This window comes from Centropristis striata, chromosome 17 (genome assembly GCF_030273125.1).
Source record: "Centropristis striata isolate RG_2023a ecotype Rhode Island chromosome 17, C.striata_1.0, whole genome shotgun sequence".
NCBI lineage: Eukaryota > Metazoa > Chordata > Actinopteri > Perciformes > Serranidae > Centropristis > Centropristis striata.
The window spans coordinates 8,201,865-8,218,684 of record NC_081533.1 but is presented as its reverse complement, the minus strand read 5'-3'; the positions used below and the strand labels follow the sequence as shown (position 1 = coordinate 8,218,684).

General features: G+C 40.4%; 1 protein-coding gene across 1 annotated transcript in view; it reads left to right on the top strand.

Annotated features, from left to right (window-relative positions):
- The window catches only part of LOC131989798 (SH3 domain and tetratricopeptide repeat-containing protein 1), a 29,680-nt gene that overhangs the window by 11,269 nt on the left and 1,591 nt on the right, over positions 1–16,820 (top strand). Inside the window, exons 8-18 of the mRNA XM_059355130.1 lie at positions 208–403; positions 497–627; positions 1,705–1,728; positions 1,818–3,179; positions 5,198–5,338; positions 5,427–5,648; positions 6,267–6,447; positions 7,961–8,111; positions 10,557–10,679; positions 11,805–11,955; positions 13,761–13,957. Of these exons, the coding sequence (XP_059211113.1) occupies positions 208–403; positions 497–627; positions 1,705–1,728; positions 1,818–3,179; positions 5,198–5,338; positions 5,427–5,648; positions 6,267–6,447; positions 7,961–8,111; positions 10,557–10,679; positions 11,805–11,955; positions 13,761–13,957 (2,879 nt within the window). The remainder of the gene's footprint in view (positions 1–207; positions 404–496; positions 628–1,704; positions 1,729–1,817; positions 3,180–5,197; positions 5,339–5,426; positions 5,649–6,266; positions 6,448–7,960; positions 8,112–10,556; positions 10,680–11,804; positions 11,956–13,760; positions 13,958–16,820) is intronic.

Sequence of the window (16,820 nt, the reverse complement as noted above, 5' to 3'; positions counted from 1 at the left end):
CATAATTTGAAAAAATGTTTAACATTGGGTAATATGGAAGGAGTAAAATGTTACCTAGAATGGAAAGTGTTTTTTTTTTAAGAAAAAGTGAATATTGTAAATGTTTTTCAATCTGTTAAAGGACCCCATGAGAAAGATTTTCTGGTCAGTATAAACCTAACTAGAATCTATGGCAGATCTAGTCTCACTTTCTCCTCCTTTGTTCAGCCAGAGGAACCTGTCTGGCCACAGTGGAGTATGATGCTGAGGGCCCAGACGAGCTCAGCATGGCACCTGGTGATCGCATCATCATTGTCGGACTTCTGGTGTCTTGTTTTGATTGGTTCACGGGGAGAAAGGAGGTGACAGGAGAAGTGGGTCTGGTCAAGACAAGCATGGTGAAACCATCCACTGACATTTATGAGTGAGTATATCACCAATATTACTGTGTCAGTCTGTGTTTTATAATAAGTATATGAAAACACTGTATCCTGTTCTACTCTTGGTACCCTTTCAGCTCAGCAGATATTTTTTTGGATGGAGAGGAAGGGACATTCTTCAGTCTGCAAGAGGACAAAGTCATTGAAGAAACAACTGCCTTATTGAAGAAGAAATCTCAAAATGATACTGGTCACAACTACAAACTGGGTGAGATCAAAGGTCACACTGATTTTTATTTGTGTGATGTACACAGAAAACAAGACTAAACGATGAAACGTGAGAGTATTCTGGTCTGTCGAAGAGATTATCAGGACGATATTTTATGTCAGTACCTTAGCAAGACTTAGGGGCAAATTCACAAAGAATGGATTCTGGCCGCTGGTTGCACCATGAATTGTGCATCACTTTTAACGGCTATCTGCCTCGTATAAGGTCCAATTCACTAAAGATACAGTGCTGCTGATATTATGACGCAAACACGGCCTTTTTCTGAAAAAGGGTCCTATGTTCCCCGCAATCTATCAATCTTTACAGTAGACTCTCAGCATGGCCAGCAGGCCTACCATTGCAGCCCAAAACTTACATTTGCACAGCAGCTACTTTCTGGTTACTTTGCAGTTCATTTTTTGGCTTTTTAAATAGGGTTAGGGTTAGGGTTAGGCCTATTTGCCATGGAATTGGGCAGTAATGGTGGAAAAAGCAACAGACCGGGTAACATAGGACCCTTTTTTGAAAAAGCGGGCGAAAAGGGTCCTTTGTTCCCCAGTCTCATACAAAGAGGGGAACATAGCTCCTCTCACATGCAAGCTTGTTGAGCTAACCTCAGCACATGTTGCTAACTGTATACAGCTAAAACATTTTGACACTCTTGGGAGTCATAACTATACCTACCTATAACTATGCTCAAATAAAACAATATATTGACTTGCCCTGCTGTGCAAAAACGTTGTTTCTGTAAATGTGTGTCCTTCATGTCAACTGTCAACAAATTATATGGTAAATGTAGCTCTCAAATGCATATTGTAGTCCTTTCTGTCTACTTCTGAGATTTTAGAACTATTTATCTAGAAACGTGTTTTGGTTTCCTTTGGAATATCTCACACAGACATAGTTGGAAATGCAATTTTGAGCCAGGTGTGAAAGTTTGAGAGGTATAGTATAGTAGCAGCAGTAGTCGGGGTGGTGACATCGCAAAGTAGTCATTTGAATGATCGTGACCTTAAATTGCCGGTTTTAGGGTGTTTTCTCATTTACTTTCTTGTTGTTTTTGTTCTTCAATCTTAGATACGATCAGTTACAGAGACTCATGTGAGTATTGCCACCAAACTCTTTTTGTTTTGCCAAATTATGTCGTCCTGTGTGTTTCATAATGTTTTCCTCCTATTATTCTCTTTCAGCCAGCTCTTCAAGCAAAGTTGATAATCAGCACACTGACCTGAAGATAAGTATTCAGAGGATAATTGATCAAGGAAAAGAGTCAGCAGCAGATTCCACAGTGACCATGAATGGGACTCTGGAGGACTCGGCCCTGGCTACAGAAGCCAAAAAACCAAGCGCTCCTTGTTTCACTGTTTACCCAGTTGTAGAAGGACACACCAACACCGAGAACTTCAACCCGCTATTCTCTTTTTTGGAGGGCCAAGACTACAAAACAGAGTTTGGCATTCTGTATGGACTGAGTTCTCAACTCCTCACCTCCTCCACCTTCACTGGTCACTCGGACGAGGATGAGCTGATTGCCTTCCTGGGTGTTGCTAGGGAAACAGCCAGGAAGAAGCGACTCTTTTGGTCACAGACTCGTTTGTGCTTTCTGCTGGGTAAGCTCTGTGCTGGGAGGGTAAAGTTCAGCCAGGCCCGGGTTTACTTTGAGGAAGCCCTCAGTGTGCCACGAGAAGGCTTCACAGATCTCAGGCTGCTGGCCAGCATCTACTCCAACCTGGCTGCCATATATCTGTTGCAGAAAAATACTGAAAGTTTCTTTGCTCACACAGAGCGACTTGTTGCCTTGGTGTTAGGAATCCCTGACTGCCTGGAATTCTTAGAGGACAACCTTGCTCTTAAATACATCCTCAAGAAAGCTGTTCTCTCTCACAACAAACTGGCCGAGGCCCGGGCCTGTCATCTGCTGGCGAAGCACCACTGGACTCGTGCTGAGGGGGTTCAAGCTGTTCCTTATCTTGAAAGACTACTTGTTCTTTGTGCTGAAGCTCAAAGAAAATGGGGCATCTCTCCCAGTCATGTATACCTCACCCTGGGAAGATACTACAGTGAACTCCGACTTCCCCACCTCAGCGTCAGTTCAGCCAGGAGAGCCTGTCTGCAACCCTCTGCTACACTAACAGACTGCCTCAGCAGCTTGCTTCTCGTTTTGGACAATGTTAGCAGACTTTCTGGGATCACAGCACAGGATGCCTCCATCCCAGCTCAGGTTGCTCCATATATACACCAAGCCCTCTTTTCTAACAGAGTCCAAGGAGGAGGAAGCAATCAAAACCACGTTTTAAGCCACCAGCTTACTGTTTGTCTCAGCCAACTCTTTTGCAAATACAGAATGGTTGGACACGCTATCCGCCATATGCATGCTCTCATCAACAACAATCCACCCTCAAAGCGACTCCCCATCTCTGTCCCAGAAAGAAACAGTGCCCTCATCTGGCTGGCATGGCTCCACATTGATAACAATCAGCCAGATGTTGCTTTGGATATCCTGGACGCTGTCCTAGCTTCCATGCCAGAACACTGCACTACCCCCCAGGAAGGTCTGTTGTTTCTATGGTTTTATATGTTGAAACAAGGATAGGTCACAACCTGGCCTGTAAGTGTGCTTAATTGTGGTCAAATTACCAGCCAGCAGTGGTGTTAATATTGTACTCCATCCATCCATCCATCTTCCTCCGCTTATCTGGGGCCGGGTCGCGGGGGCAGCAGGCTAAGCAGGGCATTCCAGACATCCTCTCCCCAGCCACAACGTCCAGCTCCTCTCCCAATATTTAATTGTAATGTTATGTTATGTTATACTCTTAACTAAGGCTACGTTTACATGATGATGGTGTTAAAAGAAGACGCAAAAGTGGCGCCGCGTCTTCACTTTTTATTCCACGTTTAGACGAGCGTTTTCGGGAGGAAATCCGCGTGCATACGGTGACGCTAAAGTATGTGAATTGGATTGGGTATGCATGCCAGGCGGCATCACTTAAAGCGATAAGAGCATCTTTGGGCGTGTAGAAGTTTTCACACCACGTATTTTCATCAGCTACTCCTTCCACAAAGTTCTCCACCATCCACTAGATCTCCCAGGTCTCGTCCAAAGCCGTCTGGCTCGCCTCTAACCAATTGGTGCATCCAAAATGTGATAGAGGTAATTACAGATCCTTCTCTGTTCACTAATACTATCTGTACATATCCTGTACATTTGGTGGAAAGACTCCTGTAAGTTTATCAGAGCTGCCAGAGCAGCTTGGAGGTCCGGCACATGGAAATAATCCCACATGTTTGTGTATTTCCCTGTACTGGAGCATGTATGTGACGTAAACGCGTACGTGACGTGAGCAGATCTGAGCAGAGTTTTGCGTCTTGGCAGTGTAGAGCAGTGTTTCCCAACCTTTTTTGAGCCATGGCACATATTTTACGTGAGAACAATCACATGGCATACCACCAAACAAAAATGTCACAAAAAGTATTTATAATGAAATGTAATAAAAATGTAGCCTCAATTTACTTACTCGGTGTGAAATCTGGGCCTGTTTAGTTAAACACAGAGCTGAAGAAGAAGATCTTGAAGATCTTCGCGTTTGTCTTTCTTCAATTCCTGCAAAGATATCAGCTTTGAGTCTCTTCTCTTTTCTTAGTCTTTACAGTATTCATGCTTTAAAAGCCAAGCTCGCACAGATAGGTTGTGGAGAAAGGGAGAAGAGCTGAAACTGCTTTGTTTCCCAGAATAGAGAACTCCTTGGCAGCAGTCAGCCAAAAACTGTCCAAAGGTAGATCAGCAAAGCTCAGCTTTAGAACATGATTTTGTCTCAGTTCAGTTATTTCTTCCTGCTCCTGCAAAGTCATGTCCCTTCCAACTGCAGTTGAGCTATAAGGGTTACTAACCCAGTCAGGGCAATCAGTGGAAAGTGAAGGGAAAGAACACGACAACTTCTTCTCACGACTTTGCAGATGTTTACCTATCTCACACAGTGCAGCACTCGATAACATGCTAGCATTAGTGGGCTAGCAAGACCAAGACCGACTTGGTGCCTTTGAGAGACACCAACTAAAACATGCATTATTCATTTATTTGATTTGTTTAACTGCGATTAATACAGGCTAGCGGGCTAGTAGGCTACGCCGGAAACCGTCTCTGGTCGAAAAACCTTGTTAGAGTACCAATCAGGTGAAATTGGATAATCTTCCACAGCACACCTGGTGATTTCTCACGGCCGCGGAACAGCGGTTGGGAATCACTGGTGTAGATGGACACGCTACAGTGGAGCAGATTCAGGTTTTCAACTCTGGAGGGTGGTTTCAGATTTTTGTGTTTTTAAGCCCCCAAAACGCCGTCACCCTCTAAACGAAAGGCACTTCCCATAAAATATTTTGTCGTTTTTACCCACAAGCATCCTCGTGTAAACGGGGCCTAAGTCAGACCGCAGTAGCACTTAATGACTGAACTGAAAACATTGGGTAACTTTTAGAGATGTAAACATATGATTGAATAAAAAAACAAATCTGTGTCAGTTGAGATTTAATGTCAGGCTATTTCTTAACAGTAAATGTTTTTCTTAACATAAAGGTGTGGTCCTCAATATGCATGGCGTGGCACTTCGATGCATGGGCAACCTCCGGAGGGCAGCAGAGAGCTACGAGGCTGCTGTTGACATCTGCCAGGAGTATGAGGACATGCCAAACTGGGCTGTAGCTCAGGCTAACCTCGGTAAGATAATAAATGCTTCTGAACAGATGATTCTTCTGATGGATTTCAGGTCTGTGGGATGACTCTGTGCTGCTTCATCCTCATGAAGGGCTGTTATGTCTGAAGGCTGGAGCTAAAGGACTAGCACAGAGACACCTGACTGAGGCTGTGCAGCTCTTCTCTGAGCTGAATGAAGAAGGTCATGAGGCGGACTTCATCACAGTGCTGCTGGAGCTGGGTCAGCACTATGTGAAGCAACAACAGCTGGACTTTGGGAAAGGATGCTATGAATGGGCTCTGCTGCTCGCTATCAATGCCAACCTGTTAGACTGTAAGTGTGTCAAGGTTATAAGTGTTTTGGATTTTTCATTAGTTTTACTTTTAATTTCGTTGTGATTTTTTGTTTTCAAATTCAGTTAGTTTTAATTAGTTTTTAGAGTGAGTTTGCAAGTTTTAATTAGTTTTTTATTTTTTGGAAAATGCTTAGTTTTAGTTTAGATTTTATTAGTTTTAGTGTTAGTTTTAGTCTTTTTGTAATGAGGTATTTGTTGGGTGCGTATTCAAAAAAATCACAATATATGGTTCCTTCATTTCCGTTTCCTTATCCATCTCAGCCCCAATAAGTTTATTAAGTCATAAAAGCAGATAGATGAAATAGAGTTCATATCAACCAAAAAGGTTTACAGATTTTTAAAATGTTGACAAAGACGAAAACGACATTTTCACTTTTTAGTTTACAATTTTAGTTAGTTTATAAATAAATATAGTTTTCAGTTAGTTATCTTTTTTTTTTTTTTTAACTCTAGTTTTTATTTTTATTTCAGTTAACGAAAATGTTTTTTCAATTCTAGTTTTCATTAACTATAAAAACCTTGAAGTGTGTAAGTCACACACTTTCTGTTTACTATTGTATGCTAATGAATTGAACTGGTCTGTCACTCATTGCCAGGCCAACTCACTGCAACCAAACACCTGTGCCATTTGTACGGGTGTGAGAGTCCAGACCAGGCCCAGTGTATCATTTACAGCCAGCACCAGGTCCAGCTGCTGAGACACACAGGAGACAGAGGACAGGAGGCCGAGGCACTGGAAGCCATCAGCCAGCTCTACCTCACCCTGGGCACAGAAAGGTGGGTGTGGGTTTCGCCGTGCTGATTATGTGCCGAAGTCAAAAATGACTTTATCAATAAGACAATATTACATCATATAATATATTTTTTTGCTCTAGAGCAGGCGATACATACAGTAGGTATTCACTTAAAGAGATTGTTCTGATTTTTGAAGTGAGGTTGTATGAGGTACTTATCTATAGTCACCCCCAGTAGATTGCAGTCAGCACGGCCCAAGTTTGTTGCAGGAGATAATGGTATTTTAGCCAGCTAAAAAGTCACCATTTAACCTTGTTTAAGTGTCCTCCTCCTCAACACTGGGTAGCGACATGCGTAATTTCAGTGGGTTAATATGGGGCCCTTTCTGTTTACCTCAGTTCGAAACTTTGTGCCGTCGGTAATGACCGGCAACCGGCTAATGCGACTGGCTAACGCTATAGCGGCTAATGTGACCGGTTAATGTGACCGGCTAATGAGACTGGTTGATATGACTGGCTAATGTGGGACTTATGCGACCGGCTCATGAGACCGGCTAATGTGCGACCGACTAATGAAACCGGCTAATATAACCAGCTAATGTGCAACCGGCTAATGCGACCAGGTAATGTGACCGGCTAATGTGACCGGCTAATGCAACCGGCTAATGTGCGACTTATGCAACCGGCTGATGCGACCGACTAATGTGAATGGCTAATGTGCAACTTATGCGACCGGCTAATGTGTGACCGGCTAATGTGCAACCAGCTAATGCGACCGCTTTTCTTGGATGTTTTTGTTCCGGGGTCATACGCCAGCGCGGGGGTGGAGCATGGGAGCATGTGCACATGCGTTGTCTTGTCATACATGCCGGCGAAAATCCTATTCCAATTACAGTATCTGGGTGTCCTAATCTGGAGAACTCCGACATCAGTCGGACTAACACGTTTACGTGCACAGTTGTCCAGTTATAGTCAGATTAAGGCAATAATTCAGTTTTTTCAAGTGTCATGTAAACGTACTGACTGTGATGTTGCCCATTGGTTTGTGGACTTCCTTGGCAGCTAGTTTGGTTAGTGAGGGGCTTAACTTAAAAATGAAGCAATTCTATGCTCTTGTCAAAGCCACCAGACTCCATTAATAAAAACAGTCATTTTATGTCACAGAACATGGGAATTGCTGGCTGGTGAGTTGCTGCTTCAGTTAGTTTGTTGTTTTGTGTGACTGAACAAAGTAATTCCTGTGTTCCGTGATGTAGAATAAATGTTTTTGTCAAAGAGTCTGGTGGATTTGACAAGAGCATAGAATGGCTTTGGTCCAAATCATGTAAACAAGGACTTAAACAAAGGTGTCTGACAGAAAGGTTTAGGTAATATACACTGATATTGGGGTTTTTTTAGCTGGCAAAAAAACATTGAGCTGCTGCCCACATCCAAAGCAGTCCATTGGAATGAAAATGCCACTATTTTAGAGAAATGACCTCAGCTGTTAGTTTGAAAGGTGCAAATGAGGAGATTTAAGTTTGTAGCAACAGGACTTAGTTGCTGAATGTTTTTAGAGCATACAGGGCGGCTCTCGACTACACCAAGAGCAGTTTGGGTATTTCCATCGACCTGGGCTGCAGGGAGAAGGAGGCGTACGGCTGGCTGCAGGCGGGAAAGATCTACCACCTGGTGGAGCAGACTGAACTGGTGGATCTATATGTTCAGGTCAGACAGCAGCTGTGGAGCCTTTTCACAACTATTTAATTGAAATCTATCAAACTTTAGACACTCAACTGTTATCTCTGTTACAGTAAGTGTCAGTGTATTGGAAATACATAATTTTGAGTTTCATTATTGGCCGTTTATCAGTTAATAATTTAACTTTCACGCTGGAACTAACTGATAATAGTTAATATTTAATCTTAATAATCAGTGAATGAAAACAGTATTTGTGTTAAAAAGTAACAGTCTGCAGTGAATTCACATGATAGCAAACACACACACACACACACACACACACACACACACACACAAAGTCCACTTTCATACAGTGAGAGTATGTGAGCGTATCAGCTGTGACATCACGAGAGTCAGACTGAGCCGGAGGTCGATTCCTTTTTTCCCCCCATTTCTCAATTTTTTTTAATAAATGACACGTAGGGGAGCTGAAAAGAGCGTCTCGCCACTGAATCACAAAATAAAGTTTAAGTCAACTTTATATTGGTCTCTATTAATGAGCTTTTACCACCAGCTCTCTGAAGACTAATCATTTTCCTTTATGTGCATGTGACTACTAGCGTGAGTGTTTGTGAATTGGACTATTGTTTGCTATGAGGCTCATTTGCATAGAGTGGCAGATTTTGCACCAAATGTATGTATATTACCTCATATTAATGCATGCGAATAGAACTGGTGCATCGAGACCCAATTTGTTAACAGTGCAGTTAGGGGTGCAATTCACCCTTTGCGGCTGCTTTAAGAATTACATTGTTCAATAAATTTTTTTGTCTTATTTGCACATGCTGAGCAGCTGAAAAGCCTTGCATTTTTTTTGTGAATATAGCATGACAGTCTAAACTGTTAATGTAAGATGAAAGTAGGGCTGGGCGATATGGACCAAAAGTCATATCCCGATATATTTAGGCTGAATATCAATATACAATATATATCCTGATACTTTTATCCCAAAGTGAGAGCAAATGTTCAGTCAAAGCCCAGTATGACATGTCACAAGTAGTTTTATTGAAACCGTTTATTTAAGTGAACATAAATACTGTATAACAGGGGTACCTTTTTAAAAAAAATCAAAGCTTCAAAAAGTGTACATTTGAATAAATAAAAAATCTTAAATAAAAATAGCCTATTAAATAGATGAATCCAATCCAATCCAATCACCTTTATTTGTATAGCACATTTAAACAACACAAACGTCTGTAAGTGCTGTACATAAAATCAACAATAAAACAAACAATTCCATATACCAATCAGCAATAAATAATAAGTGTATAAATCTAAAATGATGCCATAAATAAAACAATACAATCAAACAGATAAACATAGTAAAATAAAATAAAATAGATTAGGCCAATGGTGGTATAGTTTGTCAGAAATTAGCTGAAATTCAATTATATATGGGTGGTCTGTGGCCTAGAGGTTAGGAAGGTTACCGCAGGGGTCAAGAACTATTTGTCAGAAAATAGCAACAAATTGCCACGTTATGGGATGTCCAAAAATGACTCCCTCGAAAAAAAACTCATACCATAGTATGTCTATTTTTGTCAAAAATTGTCAAATTTTAATATGCCTAAATAATGCTTAAAATGGGTCAATTATAATCTGTTTAAACATATTAAAGCATCATATGGACAGAAACATTTATATGAGAAAAGAATAATGAACATTACAAAAGAACTGAATACGACAAACCGTAGTAAGAGCAGCATTTATATGTAAAGAAAAAAATATTGAACTATATCGACATAGGCGATATTGTATAATTCCATATCACATTTAAAAATATATCAATGTATCGTTTATATCAATATATCGCCCAGCCCTAGATGAAAGCATTTTAAAAAACAAAAAAAATAGCAGTTTTTGTTTTTAGTGTCCTCTTATGGCTCCCAGTTGCATACAGGATCCAGTTTAAGATTCTCACTCTGACCTAAAGAGCATTGCACAATCTGGCCCCAGCATATGTGACTGAGCTACTTCACCTATATCCCTCTGCTCGCTGCCTCATATCAAACATGTTACATTTATTGTCTGTCCCAAGCATCCCGCCTTTAGACTCTGGGTGATCGAGCCTTTGAATCCACAGCACACAAACTCTGGAACGCTCTGCCTGCACCCCTACAGTCTGCGCTGTCTGTGGATTCTTTTAAATGTCAGATTAAGACGTCTTTGTTTAGACAGACAGCTCGGTTATAATTCCTGTTGTTCTTTTAATTTCCTGTTGTTTAGTGTTTTTCTGTGTTTGTCTGTATGTTGTTTTATGCCCTTGTAAAGCACTTTGTGACGTTTTGCTTGTGAAAAGCGCTTTAAAAAAAAAATTTACTTTAAGTAACTTACATAGTTAAAGTAGCCTAAGAAGCAGCTTAGTTTGCTTATGTCTTGTGCCGTCCTTGGCAGGTACACTTAAACTCTGTATTTTGTTGGTGTCATCGTCAGGTAGCTCAGGATGTGGCTCTGAGTACAGGGAACACTAGTTTCCTTCTCAAGCTTCTGGAAGCTGCAGGAGACATTTTCTTCAACAGCAGCCGGGACCGGGACAAGGCTATCACCTTCTACAGGGTATAGTCTGAATACAACAACAAGTCGATACAAACATATCTCTCAGATAGATATTTTATACAGTATATTGTCCTTTTAATAAACTCAGACAGTCCTGATGTAGGCTTGGACTATTTTTTTATGTTTTAGAAAAAAACTTTAGCATTAACCCTCGTGTCCTCTTGGGCTCCTTTTTGTCCCAAATCATTTTCAATGTACGATTACTATAGGTTAACTTTCATAAAATTGCTTGAAATGTATATCTCAATGTGTTGGTCATGAGTTGCCGTAAAAGGTGAATAAAAAAGTTGTTAATAATTTTTTTCTACATGTCCTAAAACCAGTCTAATATAATGGGGTCCTTTTTGACCAGACGTATTTCAGCATATGTGCCCCTCTGCATCCTTATAGATAATATAAATTTCAACTTTCTTCAAACATTTTTATGTGTTTTGTACATTTTTATAGCACCCATCCTCCTCAGGGGTCAAAAAGGGCCCCATGACATCAGGCTGGTTTTAGGACATGTAGAAAAAAATTATTACCAACTCTTTTTTTTCACCTTTTAAGGAGACTCTAAAAGGTGAAAAAAAAAAGTTGTTAATATTTTACATAATAATAATAATACATAAACCAGTCTGATGTTATGGGGTCCTTTTTGACCACAGGTGTGATTTTTTTAAACATTTTTTTGCTCTCATCTAAAAATGTACAATGTTTTCAAAACATAAGTTTCACTAAAAGTTGACATAACCTACTACATACTGTATATTCCCAAGAATTAAGAATCAAGAATTATTTCTTTTCCACTATAACTATTGAAAAAAAAATCATGTTATCACTTTTTTTTCTCTTGAAATGAGGCCTAATTTTGTATATTTGACTAAAATTGACCAATAATAATGAAAATAATGGTCATGAGTTGCCTTATAAGGTGAAAAAAAAAAAGTTGGTAATAATTTTTTCTACATGTCCTAAAACCAGGGAGGAGTACACAGGGGTTAAGCAGCATTGACACTTAACCAGTGCTATAACAGCTTTAACTTACAGCTATAACAGTATTACTTATCATTGTTAGGCTTACAGGATAACTCCAATGTCATTTCTATTATAATATCCCATGTATCTGTGTATTCCACCATGTAGGACCGTGCTCTGCCCATTGCAGTGAAAAGCAGCAGTGTTGGTTCCAGGCTGAGGTTGTGTAACAAGTTGACTGAACTGATGCTCAGTCTCAAGCTCTATGAGGAAGCTGTGGAGTTTGCTCAGACTGCACTGGACATCAGCATCTCTCTAGGTAAAGAAAAGACCTGTAATACAACATTTAGAATTTATAGGAAAGTAACTTCTGGTCATGTTGAATAAAACACTGTTCATAAAGCAGGTACATCACATATTTGTTGTAGAACTTATCAGTATACTGATTACCGGTACACTGCAAAAAAAGAAAAGTTGGGTGAACTCAAAATTTCAAGGCAACAAACTTCGATAAAATTTTAAGTTGGACAATTACACTAAATATTTTAAGTTTTGTTTTTGAGTTTGCTCAACTCTGAATTCAGATTTTTGTCAACTCAACTGTAAGTTGTACTAACTTATAATTTTACATTGTAATAACTTTTAATCCTTACTTCTGCTAACTTCTGCAATGTGCTGAATTGGCACGATTGTAACGCCGCTATGAAAAGTCAGCTAATGTTGCGACCACAATTTTGAGTTAGCATTAATACGCTAATGGCTACTCTTGTAGCTGTAACAAGCAGTGCCGCTAGCATCAGTTAGCCGCTAGCATCAGTTAGCCGCAGCTTTCGCTAATGACCGAATTTCACCGCTTTCCCGCATTTCACAACAAAGAAATAAGAGTTAGCAGAACTATTGTCCCTTGTTTTGAACCCCAACTTAAAGATATAAGTAACAACAACTCACCAACTTGTTTTTGAGCAGACAACTGGCTTCCTTTGTTGTGCTAACTTACATTATTGCCCTAAATGTCAATAATTTATATCTCCAAGTTTTACCAACTTAAATCACTGTTTTAAGCCAAAAAATACAAGTTGGCTTTTTTGCAGTGTAGAAAGTATCGAAGTGAATTTTTTGCCAATTTTCAACCAGCTTTGTGTCTTTGCAGTGTGGGTAGTGTATGCAGATGAATGATGTTTGGCCCCTCTCAATGTTGAATTGAATTATCATCTGAGCTGTTGTATTGCCACCCCTAATGCTGGGCTTACACCAAAAGATGTCCCCAGTCCCAGACTAAAAGCTGAAAGTCTTTAGTAAATCTAGTTTTACTGGAGTCACGGCGCTCCCGTCATCTCCATGGTTAAGTTTAAGGTAGTAATCTGCTCTGTTTCATATCAGTCTTTTCCTAGTCTTGGGTTTGGATCATATCAAACATGTTTGATATTATCTCAAGTCTCAGTGACGTAACACAATCACCAACCAATAGATGGGCGGGGGAAAGGTCCCCGGTTCCAGACCGGCCAGTAAAACCACTTCCACAGGAACATCACAATGATGTTAGTTAGCTCAGTCCTCAATAGAAATATACTGATGTCATATATATATCTGGCTGGAGCCAAAAGCTGCTTCTCCTCCATTTAGTAAGTTTTTACTAAGAGCATGATGGGAAAAAATTGCATGATGGGAAAAACTGCTAAAAGAATCTAGTTGTAGTCTTGTAAATAGCGACCCTGAAAGAAGACAGTCTGTCTAAAATCTCAGTGTGAGACTAAAAACTAAACACTTGTCTTTAGATGTGAGCAGGTGTGACACGGTAGTTTTCCAGGAGTCTTTTCCAAACCTGTTCAAAGTCTTCTGATGTATAGGGAGCATTAGTGGCAATGACTTCCAGGACCCCATCCAAACTTCAACACTCACTTGTGAGCTGTGGCTCTTCCGTTCCCTTGGTGAAGGGACAGGAGTATCTAAAGGGCCACTTTCAACTTCAATTATATGTTTCTATATCTTTATATGTCCACTGAATCAATGCTAAAATCACTTACAGTCTACTGAGACTAAAGGGATAAAAACGGAGGGACCAGGAGTGGAGTTAAAAATGACCGATAACTGAATAAAGACCTTAATGTTTGGTTGTCCATCCAGGTGATCGCCTGAATGAGCGAGTGGCTTACCATCGTCTCGCCTCTCTGTTCCACTGTTTGGACCAGTATGAGCTGGCTGAACACTATTACCTGAAAACCCTGACCCTCTGTCCAACACCTCTGCTGTTTGATGAGGAAACACTGTATTATGTGCGGGTCTACCAGACACTGGGGGACATCATATTCTACGACCTGAAGGTAAGGTATTAATTATAGACATGACATAGGGTTTTACATATTATGAATTCAATCCTTGCCATTAGGGCTGTTTCCACTACCGCCCAATACCCGGAATGAGGCGGGTCTCACTTGCCAAAACACCCCTAATTTCAATATGAGCCGCTTTTACAAGCTTTTACAAGCCGGCAAACCAGTGTTTCCAACATTTTGTTGCTATATTTAGCGACTTTTCAGACCCCCTTAGCGACTATTTTTCAAGAAAGCGACTGGAGACAAATCCAGCAACTTTTTCTTAATCTCGTTCTTAATCTTAACGAGCCACAGGGCCGGTGGCTCGTTAAGATTAAGAACGAGTCGAAGCGGCCCAGTCCTCCTGCAGCGTTTTCTCCCAGCTGCAGAGCCGGAGGGGATGTTAACCCCTTAGCATCCAGTCTGCAAATTACTAATAGGCTAACAGTTAGCTCTGTAGCAGTACAGTGTGTATGTGCTGTTGCTGCAGGAGGTGTTCACTTAGCGATCTGTTTGTTTACAACAAGCACCGGACACTCTGTGCACAGTTAGCGATGCTGGTTAATTCACGATCACTATGTTTATGATCAGCGGAGACGCTGTGCATAATTAGCCATGCTGCTTTGTTTATGATCAGCTGCTGACGTTGTGCACAGTTAGCGACGGCGGCCTCCCATGTTTAATCCGTTGCGTATGTGACGTCTTCAAAACTGTCGCTAAGCGATTACATCAAAAACCATACGTCACCTCCAGAGTCTCTAAATCCCTCTGGGGTCCTTTTTGTAGTGGAGACACGCAGAGTGAGCGGACATTTGAGAGGGCGTGGCCTGAGACTTTCCAGGTGGCCACTTTCCCCCCTAATGGAAACACAGCTTATATGACATTTCCCAGTGGTTATTTGAACCACTAACCAGTAGTTATTTTTGAGGAACCATGTTATAAAAATAGTTTTTCAGCCAGAGAGTACCTGCTGTAGGGTTTGAACTTTCTGATGGATCATGGAGCTTTGAGCGCTGAAGGTTGCTCGCTGCTTGAACATTAACCTTGTGGCTGCAAAGTAAGAAGGGATGTACAAAGAGGACTTCTAGTTCCTGATTCAGTTCTGGAGATGAGTTCCTGCAGCTCTGTAGTAACCTGGACTATTGAAGAGTCACCTGTTCAGAGTTACAACATACTTACAGGCATTAGTTGAAGTATGGAGGCATTTTTTTTCCGGTCTGGAAATTACAAATTATTATATTGTTGTCTTTGGAGATAAATAAATAGCTCTTTTCTTTGGAATGCTGCATGGCCAACAGCCAGGAAAATACCCAAAACGGACGAACTGATGGCACATCTCCCATATTCTGTGCCACTAAATTACTGTTTTTATCAGTGGAGTCTGGTGACTTTGACAAGAGCATAGGATGGCATCAGTTCCAAGCTTCCAACCTCCAGGTCTGAAAAGTGAAGCAAATGCAGAAGTGCCTTAAATCTGCATTGTTTTTAATGCGCAGGAGGGGGCAAGTGGATGCATTTAGAGGCGCATTTGTATAGTAGTCTATGAGAAAAAGGGTCCTACTTCTTACTTGATTTATTACCTCAGTAAACATTTCCTAATTAGTGTATGGTTTCAATGGCTAGTTTCAAGAGTTCTTCAGTACAGCATGATGTTCATTTAGTAAATTATAGCCTCATTAGAGTAAAATAGAGGTCAAACCTTGGTGGACATGGGACATCATTGTTTTTTAATAGGTAGTGTATGTGTTATGTCTTGGCTTTTATGTCCAACAGATCCTAAATCCTAAACATTCTGTTTCAAGTCAATATACTGTACATAGAAGTATTTTTACGGAATCATTCTGTATCAGATTCATAACTTGAGTCTGACTCAAGTCCATGTCATGTGCCCCAGGACTCTGCACCTCTTAGTTAACTCTATGGAGTCTTTGGCTATTTTGTCCATTTTGAATCCTTTTCATCCTGCCTGTATACACCACTTAAAACATGTTTAAATGCCATGCTGGTATATATTTTTTCAGCACAACCTCACCTATATAACCTAATAATAATAATAGATTTTTTATTCTGACTTACTGGATCAACATTTTGAACCAAAAAGAAACAAAGAAAAAACAACATAAATGTGATCTTGTGATTGTGTGTGATCCTGTCATCAACTCTGGTTTTTATTCTAGTGGGACTCTGTTTTATTTGTGTCTTGTGTGTTAAGCGTAACAATTTTGGTCATTTTGTGTCTTTTTTTGGTCATTTTGTGCAATTTTTTGGTCATTTTGTGTCTTTTTTTGGTCATTTTGTGTCTTTTTTTTTTTTTTGTCTTTTTTTTCGTCATTTTGTGTTGTTGTTTTTTAGCCCTTTAGTCCAACATAAAACGTGATGTTGATTTTTTTTTTTACTTTCAAAACAATATCCTGCTCAATAAATTATTTTAAATGTTGCAAATGTGACCAAAGGTGTCAAACCTAACATATAAGAGGGTTGAATCCAGTTCTATCATTCTTCACTAAATATACTGAGCTTGTCTCCAGTTTTACTTGGTATATCATCATCAAACTGAAACTGGCCTCATGGAGTTTACAGCCAGAACTTTAGAGGTAAATTTACAGTAGGGCTCCACGCTGCTTTGTTTTCTAGTCTGGATGGAGTCAACAAGTCTGGATTTGGAGCTTTTGGAGACTCCTTTTTCACAGGGCATCAAGGCCAGAGTGTGAAATTCCCACCCTGGCCCCCACAACTTTCCACTGTAGGCCAGGAAATAAACATAATCGATTATGGCACTTTGCCGCATCGATGCTGAATCGTGCATGCCCCGCATTGCGATGCATCGCCGAATCGATTATTGTTGACACCACTATACAAAAGTAACAAAAGT